At 46.5% G+C, this 25,806-nt stretch overlaps 2 protein-coding genes and 1 long non-coding RNA gene across 4 annotated transcripts; 1 reads left to right on the forward strand and 2 right to left on the reverse strand.

Annotated features, from left to right (window-relative positions):
* Positions 1-5,715: 5,715 nt before the first annotated feature.
* Positions 5,716-10,761, forward strand: LOC117855575 (cysteine-rich receptor-like protein kinase 6). The gene is made up of 5 exons (XM_034737958.2): positions 5,716-7,152; positions 7,236-7,378; positions 7,497-7,939; positions 10,024-10,174; positions 10,250-10,761. Exons 1-5 carry the CDS (start codon positions 6,114-6,116, stop codon positions 10,514-10,516), a joined length of 2,043 nt encoding a protein of 680 aa, XP_034593849.1. The 5' UTR covers positions 5,716-6,113; the 3' UTR covers positions 10,517-10,761.
* Positions 10,762-11,536: 775 nt separating this feature from the next.
* Positions 11,537-14,984, reverse strand: LOC117855574 (cysteine-rich receptor-like protein kinase 6). Of its 2 annotated transcripts, none has more exons than XM_034737957.2 (8): positions 14,338-14,984; positions 13,822-14,240; positions 13,497-13,622; positions 13,299-13,420; positions 13,007-13,217; positions 12,326-12,563; positions 12,075-12,222; positions 11,537-11,979 (listed from the first exon to the last, which is right to left on the reverse strand). In XM_034737957.2, the coding sequence occupies exons 1-8, from the start codon at positions 14,967-14,969 to the stop codon at positions 11,638-11,640; spliced, it is 2,238 nt and encodes a 745-aa protein (XP_034593848.2). In that variant the 5' UTR covers positions 14,970-14,984; the 3' UTR covers positions 11,537-11,637. The 2 variants fall into 2 exon arrangements, 1 of the variants encoding a protein (XP_034593848.2); XR_004640522.2 differs by having other exon boundaries at positions 11,837-11,979; positions 12,366-12,563.
* A 2,229-nt stretch (positions 14,985-17,213) lies between these two features.
* LOC117855579 (uncharacterized) lies at positions 17,214-20,866 on the reverse strand. The gene is made up of 2 exons (XR_011898149.1): positions 20,567-20,866; positions 17,214-17,735 (listed from the first exon to the last, which is right to left on the reverse strand). It is a non-coding gene; the product is annotated as an uncharacterized lncRNA (long non-coding RNA).
* Positions 20,867-25,806: the final 4,940 nt, after the last annotated feature.

The raw sequence follows: 25,806 nt of genomic DNA on the forward strand, positions 1-25,806 counted from the left end.
AGGCTCGGTTTTGAGAGAGCATCAGTTTGGTTCAGTTCCAATTCCATTGAAATCGTTGCCCAATTCGAATACCAATTCCCTGTAGCATCCAAACAACTGAATTGCGCAGATCTAATTCCAATTCCGAATTTTTGGCTCAATTCTGACATCCAAACGGCTACTAAGCCTAGATTGGAACAAAAAGTCATAGTTGTGACGCGAAGCTGAATCTACATGCGACCGAAGGGTTCCGACCTCACGGTCGATGTGTCGCGATCAGACACATGGCGGGCCCCACTAGCTTTCACTTTTCAGTTTCCACCTCTTCTCTCTCCGGATCCGTTCCCCTTCTCCTTTCCACCTCTCTCAATCTCTTCTTCAATCCAGGGCCATTGAAAATTGCTCCACGAGGGATCGAGCGACCGGCGGCGAACCTCGACCTCCACGGGTCCGGCCCAACCTGGCAGCAGCAGGGTATGGCAAGCCTCCTCGCTTGCGAGCGGGGCTGGGGTTGCCGTCGAGAGCTCACATGCTGCAAGTGCTCTCCACACGCCATGCATGAGTGGTGGTCGGGCGGGCCGGAGCTGCGCCGGAGCGTGACGGCCATGCCAAGCTCCCCAGATGGAGCAGCAGGCGGCCCTAGCGAGCTCCAGGGAGGGAGCCACGTCAAACAGGTTGGAGCGCCGAGCTCTCGGTGCGTGAGCGGTGACGGGCATACTAGGCCTGTGCCGGACCGGCAATGGCCACAGCGAGTCCCTGCAGGGAGCGGCGGCAGCCCCAGCAAACTCCAGGAAGGAAGTTACGGCGAGCGGGCTGGACAGGGCAGGGCTCATCGGGCGACTTTTTTTTCCTTTTTTGCAAGTCTTCTAGAAATTTTTCTTTCGATTTTTTTCCTTCCAAATTTCTGCTCGAACTTTTTTTTTTGTTCCATTTTTGTTTTCGAACTTTTCCTTCAGTTTTTTTCACTTTTTTCAAAGTTTTTTCTGTAATTTTTGTTCTCGATATTTTTCCTTCCAAAGTTTTTCCCTACAGTTTTTTTCATAATTTTTCTTTTGAATTTTTTTATTCCTTTTCCTTTAAGCTTTTACAAAGTTTTTCAAAAAAAATCACAAACTTTTGTTTACAAAAGTATTATGCCAAAATTTTCTTACAAATTTTTCTAACAATTTATTTGGTATAATTTCTAGGATTTTCGGTCAGGTGGAGCACGTGTAGATGGCAGGTGTTGCTGGTGGCACAGGTTCATGAAAGGGGAAAAAAATAGTGTGTTGGAAATCGACTGCTAGTTTTGCTTTTACCGGGTGATCGTAAATTAGCTACCCCTAGTTGTGAACCAGAAAATCTAAGATCTAGAAGGTCAACGAACTTACTGAACCCACACGTTATGACGTTCGCATCCAAACGAATATTGATCATAAGTACATAGATGCACAAGTGCATGAGATTACTCTAATATATATATATATATATATATATATATATATATATATATATATATATATATATAATTAGCAGGGGAACTCCCCTCCTGTTTCCTCGTTTCCTCAAAATAGTGCGTGAGATTACTGCTACGTACTTGTGTGCTGTGTATATGCAAACTGATCCTCATTTAAATTATTTTCCGCATGCTTAATTACGTGAACTATACACGCAATCAATTCAAACAGTGATGACTTAATTTCTTCCTACGCTAAAACGAAACAACCCCTCCAATGCATAGTTCATTTGATGTCTCCTAGCATAACCATAACATTTAATTTTATTGGTCGGTTATAGGATGAAATGAAATTCCTTCACTCTAATGCAAGTGTCATAGTGTTTGCCTTGGTAATCATGTATACCCGATAGAGTTTCATTTTTTTAATTCAGGAGAACCTTGTACGAAGTTGCTAATTAGTCACGGTAGAGAATTCACCTTCCATCTAACCCTTTTTGTCCCGATTTACTTTAGACCCGGGACTAATCCCAGGTCAAAAATGAGCCACCGAAAGCCACCGACGGGAGGAGCTTTAGTCCCGGTTGTAAAGACCAACTGGGACTAAAACTACCCACCCCCCTAGTCCCAGTTGTCACGGTAAAAAATTTGGCACCGACAGTGGGGGCTTTTGTCCCGGTTGGAATTTGCAACGGGACAAAAAACTCCTCGCCTATAAATTTCCCTTGCTTCTTCCTCCCCGAGCCCGAGCCACTCCACAGACCGAGAGCTTCTTCCTCCTCCTCTCCAAGGCGAGCAAGCAACCTTATGGAGGTGTTGCCCGATTTTTTTCCTTATTTCCGTGGGAATTTCACTCATCCAAAGTATTGTAAAGGTTAGCTACTCCATCCTTCCTTCATTTATTGTTATTATGCTTTGTTTTATGCTTTAGAGATAGAGAAAAATGAGTTTTTTAGAATGAAGGAGAATGGAGAGAATTTGTATTTATACATATTTTTGAGCTAGAATTTGATGGATAGCTTGCTTGTTATATATGATTCGTATCAGGTAAAGAACTTGATCAATATTAGGTATGGGAAAAAATAGAGTAAATATATTTTTAATATTTACTCATTGCAATAAAATTAAAGTAAATAAATTGTAAGGGTAACAAATAGAAGTTGATCCTTGCTACAATTTTTCATGTCACTATAATTTAACAATAATTATATTTCTTTGACCAATAATTTATTTATCTCATGTTTATTGCAAGAACTAAATATTATAAACGCATTCACTCTATTTTTTCCCTACCTAATATTGATCAAGTTCTTTATCTAATACGAAGCACTGTGTTCATTTTTCATGTAATACGAAGCAGATGGACCGGCAATGGATGTACCACCTCTGCTCCTCCAATCCCAGAGAACAGTATCTGCACATAGCATGAATATCCTTACACTATTCTCTGGTATTGCAGGAGCGGAGGTGGCTCTCCATTCTCTGGTATTAGAGGAATATTCTAAAGAGCTGGTTCCTCCGCTCCTCCAATACCAGAGAATAGTGTCTGCACATGGCATGAATGTACTTACGCTATTCTCTGGTATTGGAGGAGTAGAGGTGGCTCTCGTAGAAGATTGAGTCATGTGCAGAGATGGTTTGGATGGCGAACATTTTGCTATTTTGTACCATTATTTTAGTTTGTATGATTAGTTTGTAAATATATTGTAGGTGTAAGAAATAGAATTTGGTCATTGCTACAATTTTTTTGGAAAGTTTGCATGTTAAATTAGACGCTCAAGCTATAGCAGCAATGCCCTTAGAACAACAAATCCAAGTCATTACATTTATAGAAGATATAGGTCTGTCGCTTGCTAAAGTTCTAGGGCAAGCTGAACCGCCAGCTCCAGAAAAGGTTGTACCTAAATGGCCCTTTGAGGTAGGTAAGCCTCTAGTAAACCCTGAATTGGCACGGAAGCACTCTACGAAGATGTATGAATTCCATCAATGATACATGGAGCAGTCGGCCAAGGAAAGGCTCATCGGCCAAGGAAAGGCTCATGTTCGCTCTTCGTGTTAAACCGATTGATTTTTTCAGCGAAAGTGAGAAACTCCTTTGGTTGCAATTCAAGGATATATATGAAGTGTACCATCATGATGCCCTTGACATCTCTCTTATCAGCACCTGAGTTCTGTGTTTGGTTATCAAGATGTAAATTTTAGCTCAGATCATTATTTTGTGTGTGTACGTCGTCCTACTAACTTTGTCTTCCATTTTATGTAGAATGCTAATTCAGATGTGCCATAGAGAATCGTACTTCAACGTTGGCTTCATGGATCCATCGCTCGTTAACCAAGATCAGATACGGGATCAAGCAAAACCTACATTGGACGTAATATACAATTACTTGGAGCAACAAAATTACAAGGAATACATACTACTGTCATACAACTTTAAGTAAGTGTGGGTATTGTCTATTTTTATTTTCCTTTTCCTTACCTATTAATTATTGATAGTTAGTTCTAATATGAACATTTCTGTATGCAGTTTCCACTGAATTCTCCTAGTAATTATGATTGATAAAAGCAAGAATTCATTAAGGAAACCACCGGCGGAGTACAAAGACATTCAAGACATTCTAAACTTGTAATAATTCTGGACCTTTATCTCTATGCAAAAGTTTATTTTCTAAATTTTCACCTAACACTGTATCATTCATTATTTTAATTCGTAGCGCATGGAAACAATTCTATAATACTCACCGTGGTGAATTCAAAGAAAAACTTAATTCAATACAACGTTCCCGGTACGTATGAAATTTGCACATTTTGTACATTCTATAACACGAATATTTCATAACTTGTTTTTTTCCCACTAAAGTGCTTGAGACAGGAATAAGGCAATAATTTATGTGGATACTACATCTGTGAGCACATGAATAATTTTGTGCATGACAAGGTGATATCGTCGGAAAATATACATGTACGTAAAATAAAACTATTAATAATTAATTGTTTTCTAGCTCCTTATATTTAATTGTTCGCGTAACATTCACATATTTCCGAATTACAGATGTTGCGGATTCAAGAAAAACTCTTGGAGAAGGAGAGGATTTCGGCAATCCAAGAAGGTCTCATAGGATTTCTGGTGGACGAGGTGATTCCGCGGGAGAATTTTATTACGACGAACATTCAATAGACGAACTAAGCAACACCACGACGAGAGGATCCTAAGAATGAAGAGGACAAATTATTGTATATATAGTAATTGTATAAATACTACTTTGATGTGTATAATATACTAAGAATTGTATATATATTATATATATAGTACTATCATAAAATATATATATGACTTGCGTACAATACGAGCATACATGTGTGAGTAGTATACGTTAAGGATGTATACGTGTATATATATGTGAAGCAACAATTAGAATTAATATGGAATATAATTTAAATGAAAAGTCTTAAGTACTAAATAAGGTAAGCATGCGCCTGCGTGGTGGCCCTAGGACTAAAGGGGGTCTTTAGTCTCGGGTGAATGACTCGGGACTAAAGGACTCCTTTTTATTTTGAATAATTAGTTTCGGTTGGATTTTCGGAATCTATGACCTTTACTAATCGGAACTATTGCTAACCAAGACTAAAGGTGTGTTTTACACGAACCGGGACTAAAGGTGCGTTTTACAACAGCTGAGTCTTTGAATGCCATTGCAAGTACGAGTTCTGTCTCGTCGCGTTTGAGTGGGAACGCATGTCGGGTGTCGCTATCTCAATGTTAATGGGCACTCAACTCTCCAGATGAGACGACGACTCTCGGCGAGTCAATGTCGTTGGTCTCCCTTATGCTACTCTCCTCCATAACGATAAATTACTCAGTTGTCGCGTCACATATTATCCATGAGGACCAGACGATGCATCTGCCGTTTGGTGCCAATTGTTGCGTCACGTTTTCTCCATGTCTTGACAAACCTCGTGCGCCAAGTTGCCACAATTTATTAGGTGCCAATTGTTTTCCTGTGGGGATGACGGCGAGAAACGAACGACGCACGGCGAAGGAAGATCCAAGCCACCTTCCGCGACTTACTTTCCTTCCACAGTTGACCCAACCTAATCTTGAGTGATGCTGACACCACGGTTGACCGGTTGACTCCAAGTGCCCTAGATTCTGTTTGAGGTGAGTTTCCACCTAGTGACGGATATAACAGTCAAGCGGTGGTCAATGATGATATTGAGTTGTGGAGTTTTAGAGGACTGAGAGGTGTGCACTATTTAGAGTATTGGCTTGATGTTTGTGGTAAGTGGTGGGGTGTGTTTGTTGAGATGCTTAATGTTAGGTTGTTGTTTTTTCATTTTATTGTATTGATCAATCTGAGCTTTTATTTTCTTTTTAATATAATCGGTAGTTCTCGTACTGATTCTTAAAAAAATAATACAGTGGTACAGTACGGTACTGAATGAATTGTAATCTTTAAATTAGAAAGCACATGATTATGTTATCCCCGGTTTTCCAACTGTGTGGAGTGATTAAAGCACAAAGCCACAAAAGGGCAGCTGATGCTTTAAAAAAAATAGCTTGCACTTTCTATCAGGCAGGCAAAACAGATGGGCGATTGGGCATGCAACTTGGCATTGCCAGTTGCTGCTGTCAGTGGGTAGCATTGCCGCGTGCGGCGGTGGCGCGGCAGTGCGCTATCTAGTTTACCCGCGTCTACATATGCTGATTCGTTTCGGAACCCGCTCCTTCCCCACCGCGTGCACGATGGGTCTCCACCACCACCTCCTCACCGTCATCGCCGCCGTCGTCGCCATCGCCCTCCTCCCCGGCGCCGCAAGCTACCCGTGGCCGTTCTGCGGCACGGACAACTTCAGGGCCAACAGCAGGTACCAGGCCAACCTCAACCTCCTCGCCGCCACGCTGCCGGGGAAAGCCTCCACGTCCCCGAGCAACCTTTTCGCCACGGCCGCCGCCGGCGCCGGCCGGGACCGGGTCTGGGCCGCGGGGCTGTGCCGCGGCGACGTCAACGCCAGCAACTGCTTCGCCTGCCTCGCGCAGGCCTTCCACGACCTGCCCAACGACTGCTCCTACAACAAGGACGCCACAATCTACTACGACCCCTGCATGCTCCGCTACTCCAACACGAGCGTCCTCTCCGCCGCCGACGCCGACCTGTCGGGCCAGTTAGCCTGGTACGCGATACCTACGAATGTCACGGCGAACCCGGCCCAGTTCAACCGCGCCGTGGCCGCCCTCATCAACGCCACCGCCGACCGCGCCGCGCTCAACTCCACGCGGCGGTTCGCCACCGGGGAGGCCGGGTTCGACCAGGAGGTCCCCACGGTGTACGCCGTGGCGCAGTGCACGCCGGACCAGACGCCGGCGCAGTGCCGGCGCTGCCTCGCCGGGATAGTTGCGGAGTACATGGGGGATTTCGAGAACGCTGTTGGAGGCAGGATCCTCTGGATCAATTGCAGCTTCAGGTACGACAGCAAGCCCTTCTTCCGTGGACCGGCGATGGTGCAGCTCGCGTCACCGTTCCCCGCCGCGCCAGCGCCGGCGCCGGCGCCGCCTGTGCAGCCAACGGTTCAGCCGTCGCCGCTGGGCGGAGGAGTTGAGCTAAAGGGAAGAAAGTACAGTTTGCCGGTGCTTGTTCCTGCTGTTCTGCTGCCTGTTCTAGCAGCCTTGAACCTTGCCATCTGCCTCTGTTTCTGGAGGCGGCGGCAGCGGAGATCAATGGCAGAAGGGAAGAAGCCATGTATGTTCCTGATAAAATTCTCCAGTTTCCCAGCTTCTTCGAGCGACCAGGAAGATCTAATTGTCCTATTTTTACTTGAACAGATCCCAAGTATTCCGCTGATGAAGCAGAGGACGGCGAAATGGTGGACTCCATGATGATCGAGTTGTCCACCCTGCGAGCCGCGACAGGGGATTTCGACGACAGCAACAAGCTTGGCGAGGGCGGGTTTGGCGCAGTGTACAAGGTACTACTACCAAACACGCAATTAATCAAGCATGGCCTGTCGATTTCTGAACTGAAGAATCGTGGCTCACGTTGTTCTGATTTTTTTTTTTTTGACGGGAGTTGTTCTGATTGTTCAGGGCGTCCTCCCAGACGGCGAAGAGGTAGCGGTGAAGCGGCTGTCGAGCAGCTCGACGCAGGGCTTGGAGCAGCTGAAGAACGAGCTGGCGCTGGTGGCCAAGCTGAAGCACAAGAACCTGGTCAGGCTCGTCGGAGTCTGCCTGGAGCAGCAGGAGCGGCTGCTCGTCTACGAGTACGTCCCCAACCGGAGCCTCGACATCGTCCTCTTCGGTGCCGAGAATCAGCTGGACTGGGAGCAGAGGTACAGGATCATCAACGGCATCGCTCGGGGCCTGCAGTACCTCCACGAGGACTCGCAGCTCAAGGTCGTCCACCGTGACCTCAAGGCCAGCAACATCCTGCTCGACGCGAACATGAACCCAAGGATCTCCGACTTCGGCCTCGCCAGGATCTTCAGCCACGACCAGACGCAGGCCGTCACGAAAAGCTTCGTCGGCACCTAGTAAGTACCCCGGAACTCTGTTTCTGATTCTGTTCAGGTTCAGTTTATGTTGACGGATCGGGTTGGGCGACCACAGGATGAATGAGAACCTTTAAAAAATTATTTCAAAAAATAAGATCTATATTCGATTGGCACCCTAAAAAAAATTATTTCAAAAAATAAGATCTATATTCGATTGGCACCCTAAACACACCTCGCTTCTAATCATAAGATGACATAAGTCAACTCGTGACAAGCTAACTCTAAAAACGATTAGAAAAGCTCAAAGTATGGCGGAAGCAAATGCAAAACGAGGCACCGAAAAACTTGCTTAAGGGAATAAGCCGAGTCACTATTAAAGCCTCACTCACTAAGCATGCAAAGATAATTAATTAAATACTAGACATGATTAGCAAGTAACAAATTACTGAACAAGTAGTTAAACAAGGTGACAGAGATTAACTAATGATTGCAGCGATTAACTCACAGGATACAAGAAGCTACCGGATCAAATCGAGATATAAAGCTGCACTACTACAAGCATGCATACCGGCAAAGAACCTATAAAAGTAGCAAGTAGAGTTACTCTACTGTTACTGCTAAACTGCTCTACTGCTGGAACTCAAAGCACAAGCTGATTGACTAAACAAAACTTGATTTGCTACAGGATCATCAAAAACTACAGCCGGCTAACCATTCAGAACTTAAATGAACTAAAGAACTTGTAATGATTGCCTAATCATTTATCCCCGTAGTATGCAACGTTTTCACAAATAAAAAGCACAAGTGCGATTATGGATCGAAACAAAACTTGAGCCATGGAAGCACCTCGCTAATAGATCCACGAAAAATATCTCAAAAAGCTCATGAATTCATCTCAGATTTTGGAGAAAACCGAACGCCCTTCAAAACGACCGGTTTGGGGAAAACTAAAATTCACGCTGAATTTGTGATGGATTTGAGGGGATCATACCAAAGTTGCTCACAAGGATCCTACCAACAAAAGCCCCAACAAATATCACGGGATTTGAAGCGAATCGCGAAGAATGAAAAATCCCTCAAAAATACCTCCGAAAATCTTGAAAAAGATAGATTTCAGATTCGAAGAGAATGAACAAGATAACACAAAATTGATCTTTGGATTACTCCGTCATGTTCGGTTACAGACCACTCTTAAGCACAATCAAAGTTAGGATGGCAAAAATATCAAATCAAAAATCCCTTATCTCTCTCCCTCTCTCTCCCCTACCGAAGGTTTAAAAAAATGAGAAGACCACCACCAAACAATCCAAAAGATGTGTGGTAAATAATCAAAATGCCCTTACATGAAACATACAACCCAAATACCTCACGGGGGTAAAATTGTCCAACTTTTTGTTGGTACATTGGACGGACCCGACACCTCCACGACTTCGCTTCGCTCAACGCTAGCTTCACGATGGTGCCACGTGTTCTCCGACTTAACACCATCTGGCCGCACTGGACTTGCCCGCAGTTTTTAGGTCAAACCCTCTTGCACATCCCGCAAGGCGTGACTCACCGATGTCAACGTGTGTTCAGCCTCCGCTAAGCCTTTGACACCTCCAAATCTTTCGCTCCCGCTCCCAGGTTGCCTACTCGACTTGCCTCCATTTCGCTTGACTCGACCGATCATCCTGCTTGACTCGACCGACGCCGTATTCATCCCAATGTACTCTTGCTTTTCTGTGCACCATGTGGATCGCCTATTACTCCTCGGATCCCTCGGTCCAAGCCTACTCGTGTCCATCCTTCACAGGCCTAGCACATTGGCATAAACATTTCGCTTGACCTTCACCTCATGCCTTCGACCGCCACATCGCATCCTACACCTGCACATCACAAGCCAAGAGACACAACACACAACATATGTTTTACACACACACCACAACACAACGCACTCAACACAACACATCTGGTTAGTCGTTAGCATAAACATGCACATATGAAATATTGACTTAACCGGAAAGTTTCAAATCACCCAATCAATCACCCATCATAAATAGACCAAGACACATCTTACTTGTCTCTCTCGAATGTCGAGGCAAAGGTCACTGAAATTTTGCTTGGTTTCTCGTTTTTTTCAGTGGGTACATGGCGCCGGAGTACGTCATGCGGGGGAACTACTCGGTGAAGTCGGACGCCTTCAGCTTCGGCGTCATGGTGCTGGAGATCGTCACGGGGAGGAACAACAACGACAGCTACAATTCCAAACAGTCCGGAGATCTCTTGAACACTGTAAGTGAAACCTGAACATCTGAATCACGACTGTGTTGCCGCGAGCTTGGCTCATGGGTACAAGCCACCGTGCAGGTATGGGAGCATTGGGAGGCCAGGACGGTGATGGAGTTGGTAGACCCGTCCATGAACGGCGGCTTCCCGGAGGGCGACATGCTGCGGTGCATCCATATTGGGTTGCTCTGCGTGCAGGGAGACCCGGCGGTCCGGCCGGTGATGTCGTCGGTCGTCATGATGCTCGGCAGCGACACGGTGGCCCTCCAGGCCCCATCCAAGCCGGCGTTCGTCACCAGGAAGGGCGTTGCCAACGCAACCGATTCGACAGTGTCGCTACAGGGTTAACCGGAACAATTTTCTTTGCCTTTTTCCTTTTCCAAGGAACAATTTTCAGTTGATAGCACCAGAAGAACGACTTGAGTGGTCCGTGTGTCTGTATCTGTATAGGTGTGTCACAAAATGCGCAAGGCCCATATGTGTCTTTGAGCCCTTGATCAAAAAGAGTGGCCCTTCGTACATTCAATATAATTTGTTAGGATCTTGGATTAGAGGTTTCTCATCAAAGATTAGAAAACAAATCCTTATGGGTACTTCTGTGCTTTGTTAGACTATTTGGTTGAATAGAAATGAGATGGTGTTCAAAAGAACCAATCCTAACTCCTTTATGCAGGTCATCTTCAGAGCGACATACTGGACAAGATGTCGGTCGCTACTATCTAAAGGGGAGGAGAAAAATACTTTGAAGGACAACTGCCGCAAGTTGGAGAACGGTCATGGAGATCTTCAACAACTTCGGATGGAAATTCAGCAACAGGCTTCAATTTTAGTTTGTTTTCAGTCCATATGGCCTGATGAAGTGATATATCTTGTCTATGCTTTAGAATGTGAGGTGGTCTGAGTACCAATTTAAACGTTGTAGGGGCTGTAATCATTCACTTGTGAATGAGGAAGGCCGGATGTTTTTTATCCGTAATCTAAAAAATTCGCAAATTCCAACAAAATTTACAGCTATGAAATCATTTCTGAAAAAACAAATTTACTTATTTTGAGATCATAAAATTAGTATCCTTTATTTAGATTTTGATGGATCTTCGCTGCTCGGCTCCTCCAGCAACTGAACTTCACTACACCTGTCCTGCCCCCTCTTATCTGCTCACTGCCAACCTTCTAATGTAGGGTACTTAGTCAGTGGTCACACCTAGAGTTTAGTCGACTGAAATCTGATGTCTGAACAAAGTTTAGTTAACGGATTCCTAAGTACATATTTGAATGGATTTTAGTTGATTTTTTCCGGGTAAATCTTATGAAACAAAACAATTTTTACATGCTCAATTTGAAAAATCACAAATATGATGCACTTTATCATTTACCACGTAAAACATTAACTTTGTACCAGAGGAATATGACAAATTTTACCAAATTGGTTAATCCATTTTTCAGGGGCTCAGTATTCACAAACTTAGGACCTATCTAGGGTACGGCTCTGTTACTGTAAGCCCATTCACAGAAATGTCCTGTTCCAAAATTGAACTAGACCGGTCATATACATAGCTGCTTTGCCCATCCGATCGTGAAGCCGAAGGCGATCCTCTCGCGAAGAAGAACGCAGGCTGCTCCGGCGGCTGGAGCTCCATGCCATCCCTAGTCAACATGAACACGACGGCCGATATGTCGGGCCTGTCGTCAGGGTCCACCTGGACGCACAGCAGACCGACGTGGATGCATCGCAGCGCCTGAATTCGACCGTATCCAACCAGCGACTGGTCCAGCATCTGCGATATCGACCCTTTCGTCCAGTGAGCCCAGACCTGATAGAAGTGGGTCATCCAGTACCATGTACCAGGTTAATTCTTCGCTGAAAAGGAGATGCAGATTGAACGAACCCGGACCGGCCGGCACTTACATCGCTCAGGAGGTTCACGGCGCTGTAATCGTCGGAGCCGCAGTTGCTTCTCCTCGTCACGATCTCAAGGACCAACACGCCAAAGCTGAAGATGTCAACCTTGGGCGACACGAGCCCGTGCATCGCGTACTCCGGTGCCATGTAGCCGCTGCAGAGGATGGGAGGAAAGGGAAAGTCAGTTATCTTGGTTTGGAAAGACACGCGTTCTGTGCGGCGTGCCATGGCCGTTCATGAGAACGAGCTTGGCTTACAATGTCCCGACCACTCTGGCTGTCTGAGTAAGGGTGTGACCTTCTCCTAGCAGCCTAGCCAGCCCAAAGTCTGCGATCTTCGGTTCCATGTCGTCGTCGAGAAGAATGTTGTTCGCCTTCAGGTCTCGGTGGATGATCCTCGTGCTCGAGTCCTCATGGAGATACAATATCCCCTTGGCAATTCCAAGAATGATGTTGTACTGTTGCTCCCAGTGAAGTGCATTTCCCGTAGTCTTATCTATTGTCATCCAATTTTCCGCTTATATTAGGAGTTTGCTCAAAGGTAAATACAGACAGTACAGTATTCAATACAGCATAACACCCTACTATCATATTGACCCCTGAAAAGGATAAGAAAGGAATGCACACTGTCTCTGCAGTATTATATAATTGTAACCCTTTTTATTTTTATTTTTGCAAAGATCTGTAACCGAATTTTCATATGACACTGCAATGTGCAGCCAACTTTAGTGATTATTCTTTGTTTTTTATGCATACTTTGAGTAATCAATGATGTTTATCATCAGTCTCGCTATGTAATCGAGGGCATTCTGCATAGAGCTTAAAACTTACCCCTAGGGACTCATGAAAAGCAAAGCAGTGGCAATTTTTATTTACAGTGACTTGTGACCAGAGAACTCTGGGTTATGTAACTGAAGAGGTGAATGGGGAGGAAAGTACCGAATAGAATGCTGTCGAGGCTCCCGTTCTTGATGTATTCATATACGAGCAGTGTATCATTCTGATGCAAGCAATACCCCAGTAATCTAACAAGGTTCTTGTGCTGAAGCTTTGCCAGTACCTGGATCTCATTGTGTAGCTGATGCAATGCATGCCCGGTTCTTCCTAAAAGTGTCTTGACTGCTATCTCTTCACCATCAGAGAGTATCCCCTACAATAGAAACAGATTATCCTTCAGAAGGCACGATGTACCGTAATTTGTTTTCCCGTCGAGTCCTCTCTCAATTCTTACCTTGTATACAGTACCGAAACCACCTTCTCCAAGCTTATTCTTTTCCGACAAGTGTTCAGTCGCCTCTTGCAACGTCATCAAATCGAAGACCGTGCATTGCGGGTTCCCTATTTTCTTCAGTGCTGGTGCCATATGACAAGAATTTTGTAAGGAAAGAAAAAAAAATCAAATCAGGATCGTGACCAGATTGCTACTCACGATGATCCTTCTTTGTCGCCTTAATCCTTCGCCTGAAGCGAAGGAAGAAAAAGACTGAAAGAATCAACATTAACACAACAAAGCCGGCGATGCCCACCGAGACTCCAGCTGTAATCCCTTTCCTCCCTGCATACACCCAAACATGAATTTCAAGCAGTACATCCTTGAAGTGTTCGGTAAATTGTGAGGAACTAAGGATTGTACAGTTCGGTAACTTTTGACAGCATTTGAGAGTTAAGAGGACCTATTTCGCCACACGGCAAAATGATAAATGAAAGAAATGTTGCTTTGTTTAGAGGAAAACAAGAATTGAGTGTACTACTACCTGCTCCAGATTCTGGAGTAGCAGGTGAAGGCGTGGCCACCGGTGGTGGTTCCGGCGGTGCGGCAAGCTGCAGCATCGCCCGGCCCTCGTAGATCGGCGACAACACGTTGTACCTCAGCAAGCACCACACCACCGCACCTACGTTGCTCTGGGGCCGACCGTCCATGTGCCGCGCCATGATTTCCGACTGGATGTACCCAAGGCAACCCCGGCACTGGTCCGGCGTCAGGTCCGGCGCGCACTGCGCCAGCCCGTAGATCTTGGGGTTGAAGGCCATCTCCGCCGTGGTGAAGTACTTCCTCGTCGAGTTGGTCGCCGCCACCGCGCTGTTGATTATGGCGGTGAAGATCCCCGTGACGGCGGCGCTGAACCAGGCATCCGAGGCGTTGACGCTCGCCACGGCCGTGTCGATACCAGGACTGGCAAAAAGTTCACAAATTTGTAAGAAGCGCCTCTCAATCTGGGAGAAATCGATGCAGAAAAGTAGGAATTTTTCCGGAGCCGATAACACATTACACCAGCTCCTGGACGATCCACTGGTCCGGTCGGAGAAAATCGAGAAACTGCCTGCCGGCAAATTGGAGGTTGCAGGCGTCCCGGAGGATGCTGGCGCCCTTGTCGAAGGGGCAGGTCTGCTTCGCTTCCTGGAACGCCGCCGTGACGCAGGCGGCGCAGGTGGACGCGTTCGTGTCGCCGCGGCAGAGCGCCAGACCGTTGGCCTGCTCGGGCGTCACGCCGACGGTGACGGTGGCGAAGCCCGCCGGCGAGGCGGAGGCGTTGACCGGGAGCACCGCGGCGAGGCGGTCCAGGTTCGCCTGGAACGTGCTGTTGGCCGTGTAGGTGGTGGAGGCGTCGCAATTTGGGGCCGCGGCGGTCGCCGGTCGCAGCAGCAGCAGCAGCGCGAGGGCGGCGGCGGCGGCGGCGGCATAGCGGCCGGCAAGCATCGCCAGCGGCAGTGGGGAGAGCTGCTTACTTTTTGTTCGCCACGGCACAATTGCTACTTGCTTGAAACCGTGGTGGCCGCGGCCCCAGACCCCATGGCGGAGTGCGGAGCACCTGATCGCGGAGGACGACGGCGGCGGTTGGGCGACGCGCCCACTTGACTCTTTTGTCATTATTTTAGTTACACAGTGGAAACTGAAAACCATGCACGAGTCAATTATGCACGGCCGCCACTTTAAGAAAAAAATATATTCGGCCTGCCCCAACACGCACTACACGCACGCAGAGTTGGGATCAGAGCACGTTTGATTTTATTGTTAATGGGCCTCTTTCCTTTTCTTGGTTTAGTTAACGTGGGGTATAGCATACACTCACGTACAAGCATACACACCCACCTTACAAATACACTAAGCAACCTAGCAACCTAACTTCTACGAGTACCTTCAAAAGACTTTGTGGTCAGACTTTTTCGACTCCTACAGAATCATTTTATATATGTTTTCTAAATTCATATCATGTCCTATACCATAGCACTTTGTAATTTTCTATTAGAAATGGCCTTCTGATTTGTAGATGATCGGAGTCCTTTTTTCCGAGTGATCTGTGTCCAGATTCTCAGCCGATTCTCCCGTGCCAGTGAGTAGGAAAAATCGACTGGTTTTTATCTTCTTGGTCACTTAAATTTTGGTAACTGCAAATGCAATGTGGCCTCATTCTATTGGCTCAAAAAATTAACTGACGGCATCAAGTTTTTTAGTCGATCAGGGAAATCCAAGCAGCACACATGGTTTGGTTTGGGTTGTTACATAGTTCGTTTTCACTCGTTTTTTTTCTGTTAGCCTTAGCCTGATACAAAAATCGACTGATTTTGGCCAGCTTAACACCCGAATCATTTTTTTACCCTGCCTAATGCACTGGCCACGTGGCCCAACATCATTGGCTAGAAAAATTGACCGGTACAACAACCAGAAAACAATCGATTGTTGTGGAGTCATTCCCAATTTGTAATCAGAACTCTACTTTGGTGTTCTTGGGACGTCTGGCTCTAAAGTCACAATCTTGTGGGGTCATGAGTCCATTGATTTATCTTGATTATTGGCTCTTGCATTTGTCTGTTGGATCATCTGCATGTATTAAAAGGAAAAATTTTGCTAGAGCCCAGTAGTCTTGTAGCTGTAGAAATTTTTAGAATGATCATTATTCCTCAATTTGCTTTCCTCCATTCATACATTATATATCCATCTTGAAATTTTACAGAATGAAGCAACGCTTTACTCCTCATCCAGCAGAATTTTTCATAATTTTCAGCGAAACATTGTCGTAATAGTTTGAAGGCATAATGTACAATTACAATTTTGCTAACATAATTTATTTAGCTTATTTTTCTGATGGGTTGGGCCTTAATGGTTAATGCCTTCAAATTGGGTCAAGCATTGTGGCCTTAGCGCAACGGTTTTTTTTTCTGGGCTTAGAAGTTCTAAGCCCAGAAAAAAATGTTGCTCCATTTTGGTCTATTGAAATTTGCAACAAATATTTATTCTATGAATTTATATCATATAAATTTTGAACAAAATACAGAAGCTTCTTTTACATAGCAACTAGCTTTGCATTTAATCCGCAAGAATTCCAGCAGTACATGCCGGTTCATGTACTATTGTAATGTTTAATTGTGCAAATAAGAAAGTGGGTCGCTGAGCACCATAAATTATTATTTGGTACTTCATCCGTTCATAAATGTAAGCGTTTATGGGTTTGGTCAAAGTCAAAAATTCTCTATTTTAATCAATAATATATGTTAAAATAAATTATTTTAAATAGAAAGAGTTACATATTATGATAGATGGTTTTATGATAAATCTCACAGCATCATTTTTATATTGAAAATATTAGTACTAATTTTGCTATTTGCAAGCGCTTTTTGCCCGTCACTAAAGGGGCGTTTTGTACTAGAGCAAGGTCAGGAAAAATATGTTGGCCACCTGACCAAGTATGTCAGTTCGCCTAAGCCAATTTGGACCCTATGATATGACATATTTTGATCTATAGATCAAATGAGAACAAGAGACATGTACAACTCATATGTGGTAAAAACTTCTTTATTCTAGTGATCCATAATATGTAATGTTACATTTGGGGTTATCAATGGAAATATATAACATGAAACTCGCTTTCTCGTCGAGAGAGCAAGACTTGGTTAAAGTAGCCCACGTCAAGTAGGAATGTGATTGAAAACCAACAGCTCTTCGCATGCGTCGGGGCTTTATTTTTCAAGTATCATATAGTAGACCATAAACTTGTTTTTTTTTTAGAAAAGCACAGTATGTATATATGTTTATTTCTACATTTCGTTTACATCAGGCTGTTCTGTTGTCTTTTCAGTTCAGGCCCTCGATGGAGGCACGCAGTTTCCTATCTCTGTGAACAATGAAGGTACAAATTAATAACACCAATTTTAAACAAGAGGCAAGTATATATATATACAAATATAACTGATGTGGAGCTATACATGCAGTAGTTTCTGATAAACCGCTTATAAGCGGAAACCAACGGAGCCTATGGCCGCCAGCCGCCACTGATGCCTGCCGCCTGCTCCAGGTCCTGTAGCCGTGCTTGCGTCACTGCGACTGCCACTGCTAGATGCTACAGTGCTCCGCGCCGTGCCTGCAGTGGCCGACGTCGCTTTGCCCGCCACTGCTCTTTGAGGGTCTGCGTCACTGCAGGCTCTCATTGTACTAGTGTTCGTCATGTTCGGGTGGAACAGGCCGAAGTATCGCTCGGCGTCGTCTGGCCCGTCGCCCTTCTGGTTCTTCGTTAAAGAGGGCGAGGATGTACACGTCCATGTCGGCGTCGGGGCAGCGCGGAGTGCCCGTCTTGCCGGACCGCACTCGGGTGATGACGTAGTTGATGACCACCAAGTCTCAGTCCATTTCGTTTCGACATGACCGTTATTCGAGCCGCTCCCCATCGTCCGCCTGGAAATCAGATCATCAACTTCGGTCATTCATGTACTTTACTCCCTCCGTCCCTAAATAATTATCGTTTTCGCTTCCCGAGAAACAACTTTGACTAAATATATATAAAAAAATATTAATATTTATGATACAAAATTAATATCATTAGATAGATATTTGAATCTAGTTTTTAATAAATTTATTTGAAGATACAAATGGTGCACGTATTTTCTATAAAGCCAATCAAACTTGCGGCATGGAAATCAAAAGCGACAGTTATTTAGGGACAGGAGTATGCCATTAGATGGAAAACTGGGAAGAACGTAGACCCCGTTTGGATACCCCTGCTAAAGTTTAGCACCTGTCACATCGGATGTTTGGATGCTAATTAGGAGTATTAAACATATGATAATTACAAAACTAATTGCACAGATGAAGTCTAATTCGCGAGACGAATCTATTAAGCCTAATTAGTCCGAGACGAATCTATTAAGCCTAATTAGTCCATGATTGGATAAATTCGTCTCGCGAATTAGACTAGAGGTTCTGCAATTAGTTTTATAATTAGCTCAGGTTTAGTCCTCCTAATTAGTATATGAATATTTGATGTCATACTGCTAAAGTTTAACATTTAAGTATCAAACAACCCTAGAAAAACGAGCAGGGGCTGCACGGATTAAAGAGGTTGGCTAGATTTGTTGTGGAGAGAATCGATTGATATATTTGACGTTTCAACTCAGGCCTCGCTCAACTTTGGGGTGTCAAAATTACTGTAGTAACACTATAGTGTTTCGTTTGTATTTATGAATTATTGTCCAAATATTGACTAATTAGGCTCAAAAGATTCGTCTCATAAAGTACAACAAAACTGTGCAATTAGTTTTTGATTCCGTCTACATTCAGTACTCCATGCATGTACTGCAAGTTTGATGTGATGGGGAATCTTCTTTTTGCATAGTGCCAAAGTTGGGATTTTGGAGTGAGCCTCACATGTTGTCGGGCTGTCTCGTCAAGTTTTCGACGGTATAGTACGTGGCGTGTCCATCATCGCGTGCAGGATGCTGTGGTAGACGAGGTCGGTGTTCGTGTCCACCACGCCAGGCTTGTAGTTCCCAAGCGCGTAGTTGAGGGGGAGATTCTGTGGCTCCTCGGCATACGCGAAGAACGGGTAGGGGTTCATCGCGAGGTACGATCCGGGCCTTGTTTAGTTCCCAATTTGGAAGTGCCAAAGTTGGTATTTTATCATAAATGCGCAACTGTAGCATTTCGTTTGTATATGTGAATTATTGTCCAAACATTGATTAATTAGACTTAAAAGATTCATCTCGCAAAGTAAAACAAAACTGTGCAATTAGTTTTTGATTTCGTCTACATTTAGTACTCCATGCATATACCGCAAGTTTGATGTGATGGGGAATCTTCTTTTTGCATAGTGCCAAAGTTTGGAATTTGGGAGTAACTAAACATGACCCCGGTTTGCTGCAGGAGCTGGATCGTGTGTTTTATCACCGACCGGATGTCATCCCGAAACCTGGCCTCGGACGGTGAGGACGAATCCGTGACCGCGGAGAACCCGACCGGCGAAGTCACCTTCACGGCGTAGGCCAGGCCCAGCTGCGCCAACGCTGCCTGCACGTTGGAAGAGCTGTTGCGTCAAGTCTGGCCTTGAGTTGAACACCTCGTTCCCCACAGCCATGCCGTGGATCTGCGTGGCGGGTAGTACGCCCACCGCTGGTGAATACGCATTCACTACCGGATTCAAATCCCATTTATTTCGGTAATAAAGAGGTATTAAAAAATAAAAAAAATCCGTCGACCGGAGCTCCAGCCGCACCCCGCCGCCGTGCGCCAGAGTGCCGGAGCCCTAGCCGCACCCCGCGCTATCTCCCCGAGCGCCGGAACCCCGGCTGCACAGCACCTGAGCTCCGCACCGAAGAGAGAGACGACGTACTTGCACATCTCATCCACCACCGCCGGTTGCCGCCGTCGCCGCCGCTTCTCAGCCCGCCGATTGCCGCCGCCACCAGATCTGAGGGAGAAGTGACCACTACTCCAAGATCCACGTGCTCCTTGTTCCGCCATGCCCGGCCGACGCTTCGCCGCCTCGCCGCGCCCTCCCTTCTTGCCTCCGCCACTCCTTGTCCCGCCGCCGCTCCTCGTCACATGTAAGAGGTGAGGGGCGAGCGGTGGCGATGGGAGATGGGCGGGGATAGGATTTGTGTAGGGGAGAGGGAGGGGATTCAATTGGGGGAGGGAGAGGGGATTCGGTGGGGAGAAGAAGAGAGAGAGGCGCGGGTGAGAGGACTAGGGGATGAGCGGATAAGTGTGGGAAGAGGGTTGCATGGGTGAGAAAGAAGGGGGGTTGACATGTGAGGGGAGGTTGCGATTTAGTACCAGGTGAAATCTCTATTCGGTACTAAAGACCCTCAGGTACATTAGTACTAATTTGTGACCTTTAGTACCGGGTGGTCACCTGGTACTAAGGGAGGTCAAAAGAACTTCTCGAAGACTAACCGGTAGTTCAGATACTAATGAGAGGCTAGCAACGAGTGCTGCCGCAACCACCGAAGGGCGTACGACCGGTCCGCGGCCGCGGCCGCCAGGTTCTCGTTGGGTACCATCACCGTCACCTTGATTCCGGTTTTGGCCAGGGCATTGAGCACCGTTGAGTTGGCGTCGTAATATCCTGACCATGGTGATGCCGTTCTGCTTGAGCAGCGGCACCACCGAGGCCGGGTCACGCCCAGCTCGGAAGCATCCGCAGCGTATAACAAGATTATTGAAACATTAGGGGTCGCCTAATATAACCAATATTAACAGAGGCAGTCTTTCTGCGCCATGCGGCATTATACCTGCATAGGAGAGGAGCAGCGGCGCCACGCCAATGCCACGCCGAGGAGGACGACGAGGAAGCGAAGCGAGCGCCGCCATGATATGCTCCCCTGGACCGGGGAGGAGATGGATGAACGAGGCCGAGTGTGTGATCGATCGATGAACCACCGGATGCGTGGGAATATATAGCCAAGGTCGAGGTGCTGCATCCCAAACACTACCACAACAACGTGCGTGCATCGCAACGTAGGGGCTGTCGTGGTCTACAACTATCGCGACAGCCCCTACAGATAGTGTGTGGCATGGCGCGCGTCGCAAGCGTAGGGGCTGTCGCCGTCTAGCACTGGCGCACAAACTGAACCCCGCGTCCCCGCCCAACCCACTTTGCCGTGCGTCAGTGCGTGCGTCCCATCGTCCAGCAGCCCACTTCGGCCTGGTTGCTCTCCACCGTGCATGCCCGGTGAATTGCAGTGTCCTTGCGGCCGGTCGTGCGCGCTCTTCTCGGCCAGCATCTTCCACGAGCGCAGCCATCACCCCTTGCCCCTTGAGCGCGGCCCCAGTAGGGACCACGAGCTTGAAGCATCAGCAGCATGCCGGCGGATACGATTTTTCTTCCCCAACAAATCAGGACGAAGTGTGGTGGAAAAAAATCTCTCTTTTTCTTCAATTTCATCCCATCCACTCCACAACACTTCCGTTCCACCAGCGGTGGGGGTTGCCCGAAACTGCCGGAGATGATTGATTGCAACTGATTGATTGCAACTGAGTGTATTAGTAATAAAAAAAATACAAAGTTGTCTTTACCAAAATCAAGAAAGCATGGTGATTAAATTCCTGCTGAAGAACGTCAAGACGAAATATACGCTTTCTAAGCTGAGACACATAAATTCGTTCCCAACAGCCAACAGCAGCCCTACCCGCCAAGGTGCCACCACCACGTCGCGTCGTCATCGGCGTTGCCGCAGAATCGCAGCCACGCCCAACTCGTCCAGCCCCGCTGCAAAGCGCGAGGCCGGCCCCGAAACTCCTTGCCCAGCCTACTGCCACGGCGCCACCATGATGTTGCATCGCAGTCATCGTTGCCGCATGCTGGTAGAAAACTTGCCTCTAGTTTCGGTTGGTAGGAGCTAAATCTCCCGAAAATTCATCCGGAATAAAGTAATCGAGACGAAAGGGGGTCTTTTGTCCCGGGATCCACTGGAACTAAAAAATTTCGAAAAACAATAAAAAAGCCTCACGTCGCCGGGTGATCCCGCGCCACCGGCCTTCGCCTCTGCCGCCAGCCGCGCTCGGCCTCCGCCTCCGGCCTCCGCGCTCCGCCTCCGCCAGCGGCCGCTGTTAGCCCACACCCGTCTCCCGCGTGCGCCGCCTCCGCCTCCGGCCTCCGCGCTCCACCTCCGTCGTCGGCCACCGCTCGCCCGCGCCCACCTCCTGCATGCGCCGCCGGCCTCTGCGCGCTGCTGGCCCGCCCACTCGTGCGCCGCCACCCGCCCTCGCCCCGCTGCCGCTCCTCACTGCCAGTGAGGGGCAGCAGGGGGAAGGGGAGGGGTGGCGGGACCCGCGCCGGAGCCGGCCTGCTCGCCTGCAGCTCGCCAGCGCCCGTGCAGGAGGCCTCTCGCCAGCTCGCCTGGAGGATAAGGAGAGAAAAAGAAGAGGATAAGGAGTGGAGGAGGAGAGAAATAGATGGCACGGGAGAGATAAGGAAGAGGGAGGGGAGGCATCGCGGATGGGAAGGACCTTTAGCCCGGTTGAAAATTCCAACCGGGATAAAAGTGGAGTCTATTGTTCCAATTGGAATTTCCAACCAGGATAAAAGGGGGTTGCGTCCGTGCCAGCTCTTTTCAACCGGGACTAAAGCTCCTCCCGTCGATGTCTTTTCGGTGCCTCATTTTTAACCCGGGATTAAAGCCCCTTTAGTCACGGGCCCAATGCTAACCGGGACAAAAGAGGTTGGATGGAAGGTTAGTTCTCTACTAGTGGCAGAATCGTCCGAACAAACTTGTCCAAACCCTACCGCCCCGTTGCCGAGTCGTGAGGCCAGCCCGGAAAGGGACCACCGCATCCGGACACCAGTCCTCCGCCAGCAATGGCTAAGGGAGCAAGGTTGCACGGGATTGCTCGAGGAAGATGAGGAGGGGAGGTGCCGCCACCGCAAAGCCGCACCACATGCTGCATCACCGCTGTACTGACCTTCCAGCCGCACGCCGTTGCCGCCGTCCTTGCTGGCAAGTTGGAGAAGAAGATCATAATCCCTATCCGCCGCAAGCACGTCTTGTTTGCAAGTCCATGTAAGGGCTTAGCCGGATCAAATGTACCCGGTTCAACCGGGGCTTTGCGTTACCGACCAAAGATGGGAAAGCTGTCTAGAATTTGGATTGTGTGCGCGCGCGTATGCGTGGTCGAGTTTCTTGGACCTTGGGTCCCCGGCATTCGTTGATGCAGGTACGAACACACGAGCCAACCAAGGAGGGAAAAGGATACGGAATAGAAGTATGGGATGCAAAAAAGCTCGATTCATGGTGTCATTTTTTTTTCATCTCTCTCTGCATTGTAGATGGCTAAATGAGCAGTCCGGCACTACTTGGCACCGACACTATTTGACCCGGCACTATTAGTCACCACACTATTAGGCACCATTGTCCAATCGTGTCATGTCGTGTCGAGATGCCGTGCCGACCTTCTAGCTCAGACACTGCACTACGCTATTTTCATAGTGTCGTGCCGGCACTATAGGCCCACCGGCTCAGTGTGCTCATGACGGTCCTAGCACTATGCATCCACTCATTCAACTCAAACTTTATTAGATTCATCACAAATTCATATAGATATACATTAATTCATCCATTCCATCATAAAATTCGTATAGAGATATGTGCATTTCATCAAATAGTATAATATATATCTATTTCACATCACTACAGGTCGAAGTAATCGTGCCACATCGTGTCTAGTCAAGAATCGTGTCGTGCCTAAGCCGGCACTATAGGTCTGTATGGTGGTCCAAGCACTACACTATGATAGTGCCATGCCGGCCCAGGCACTATTACCATAGGATCGGGTCGTGTGTTAGTATCGTGTTTTTTAAGTTGTGCGTCGGGCCGCCCGATGAACCTAGCCCATTTGACCATCTATACCGCGCATATTGCGCTGCAACCATATTTCTTCTTCTCTCTCGTGCATGCGGGACAGCGCACACAAGTAGGAGTAGAATAGCCAGCTTTTGTCATCTCATCGGAATAACCGTGTTCATTTTCGCCGCAATAGCAGCTATGCCGACAAGAATGCAAAGCCCAACAGTTGGGATTTACTGTTACACCCAGTTTTAAGGGCGAAATCAGAAGAATAAATTACATGTGTGTTAGGATCAAGTTTCACACGTGCAACGACTTCAGTAAATACTATAAACAGTGCCAAAACGTAAATAGAGTATTAAATTTATTACATGACTAAAAGTCTTTAATTTGAATAGTAAAACGAGTCTTCGTTCTAGCAGCGGAACTCCAACAATGACGAGGACTCCACAGGCAGTTGACTGGTGGCACACGTACGCCTAGAACTCCTCAAAGTCTCCGGAACCTCTTCAAAGTTGACTTGGTCTAAGTAGTGATTTTAGCAAGGGTGAGTATACTTATGGTTGGTACTCAGCAAGTGTGGGGAATATGTAGTGTAAGGCTATTTAAGGATAGGCTAAGGTTTAATAACATTTCAACATTTTAATTGGTTGGTCAAGTTTTATTAGCAATTACTAAGTATAAGTTTATACCACCCACATTAAGCATGAACATAAAAAAAGAAAACAGTAATAAATTACAACAATTTAATTGACTTCCGATAGATTAATCATGTGAGGGTCCAGGCCGCTCTTGACCATGAGCACGACTGATATATCAGTTTTACACTCTGCAGAGGTTTTACACTTTCACCACAAGTCGTGTAAAAATTTGAAAGAACTTTAGACCCAACCATGCTGTACCGGCCAAGCACTCATCATACTACCGAGGTGTGACTGCATAGGGATGCTACGAGGCCTTTATAAAGATTCCCTAGTAAGTAGTAACCCGCTAAGGTTTCAGGTCGAAGCAGAGCATAAACCTCTCGCAAGACTGCGAAGCTACTATAGAGCAGATCAGTTTGAGGGTCGAGCTATACCCCATCAACACCTCCCCTCTTGCTCTCTCGGTAAAATTATCCCAAACTAGAGTCTCTAATTAGTTAGTCAAGACCAGAGCCATGTAGTTCTTGTGGTTATACTGTTTTCCTGCATGGTCGCTCCATGTTCCAATTAAGCACGGTGTTAATGGAAGGTATATCATAAATAAAACAAGTTTAATGGTTGGTTCATTAATACCACCATACCAAATTAGAGCAACAAAGTAAGAACTACCCAATATTATGTAAACCCAGGTTGATTAGGGTATACGGATAAAACTAGGCACACGTTAAATAGAACCCATCATGTTTATAAACATAAAGTGCATATCATATGTGTATTGAATATAAAAGTAAAGGTTGCATAGGATAAATTGTGATTAAGGATATGACTTGCCTTCCTGAACTTGCTCTTGCTGCTCAAAGTTTTCAAAGCTTTGCTCTTCGAATTCCTCGAACTGCGATCCTTCTATGCACATCAAACAAGTACATACGAACAAACAAAGAAGTAAAATAAGAAAACAATACTTCAAACAGTAGCAATAGAACAAAACAGGATCATAAAATTAATCTATGCATCAACACGAACTCACACGCACAAGAATTGCTTAAAACAGATTTAAAACGCTAAAGATATGAGCTAAACAAACTTCATGGGCTTAACTGTGAGCAAACTAAACTTCTAGGGGCTTAAACTGAAAGAAACCAAGGGCTAAAACCTAATTAAACATATAAACAGAAGGTCTAACACGTAAAGAACAGATCTAGGACTGCGGGCGGGATTTTATAAAAAGTAGGGGCCTAAATAGAAGGAAAAGGACTTAGATCTAATTACTTTTGAACTAGTTGGATCTTGAGTGCAAAAAGAGAGAATAGAAGGGCCTTTTAGCAAAAGTGGCATGGGCGGCTTGGGTTGACCAGTATGATGATCGGTTGACTTCGGTCAGATCCAATCCAAGTCGTTGGCTCGCAATTGGGCGGCTGACGGCTGTGGTGGTGCGTGGGCGGCGGCGAGCACAGCAGTGAGCGGCGGTGTGGCAGGGGACCTCACCGGAATCAAGCGTAGCTCGAGCAGCAGTTCACGCTTTTCAACAAGGATTGTCCTGGGGTG

Source organism: Setaria viridis, chromosome 5 (assembly GCF_005286985.2).
Source record: "Setaria viridis chromosome 5, Setaria_viridis_v4.0, whole genome shotgun sequence".
NCBI lineage: Eukaryota > Viridiplantae > Streptophyta > Magnoliopsida > Poales > Poaceae > Setaria > Setaria viridis.

Bases quoted from the DNA above. Each gene is read 5' to 3' on its own strand.
- LOC117855574 (XM_034737957.2), bottom strand. From the start codon at position 14,969: ATGGTTTTCAGTTTCCACTGTGTAACTAAAATAATGACAAAAGAGTCA. The intron at 14,241-14,337 runs GTAATGTGTTAT...ACTTTTTGCCAG, and splicing joins TGGATCGTCCAGGAGCTGGT to TCCTGGTATCGACACGGCCG. The intron at 13,218-13,298 runs GTAAGAATTGAG...TTTCTATTGTAG, and splicing joins GTTTCGGTACTGTATACAAG to GGGATACTCTCTGATGGTGA.
- LOC117855575 (XM_034737958.2), top strand. From the start codon at position 6,114: ATGCTGATTCGTTTCGGAACCCGCTCCTTCCCCACCGCGTGCACGATG. The intron at 7,379-7,496 runs GTACTACTACCA...CTGATTGTTCAG, and splicing joins GGTTTGGCGCAGTGTACAAG to GGCGTCCTCCCAGACGGCGA. The intron at 10,175-10,249 runs GTAAGTGAAACC...GCCACCGTGCAG, and splicing joins CCGGAGATCTCTTGAACACT to GTATGGGAGCATTGGGAGGC.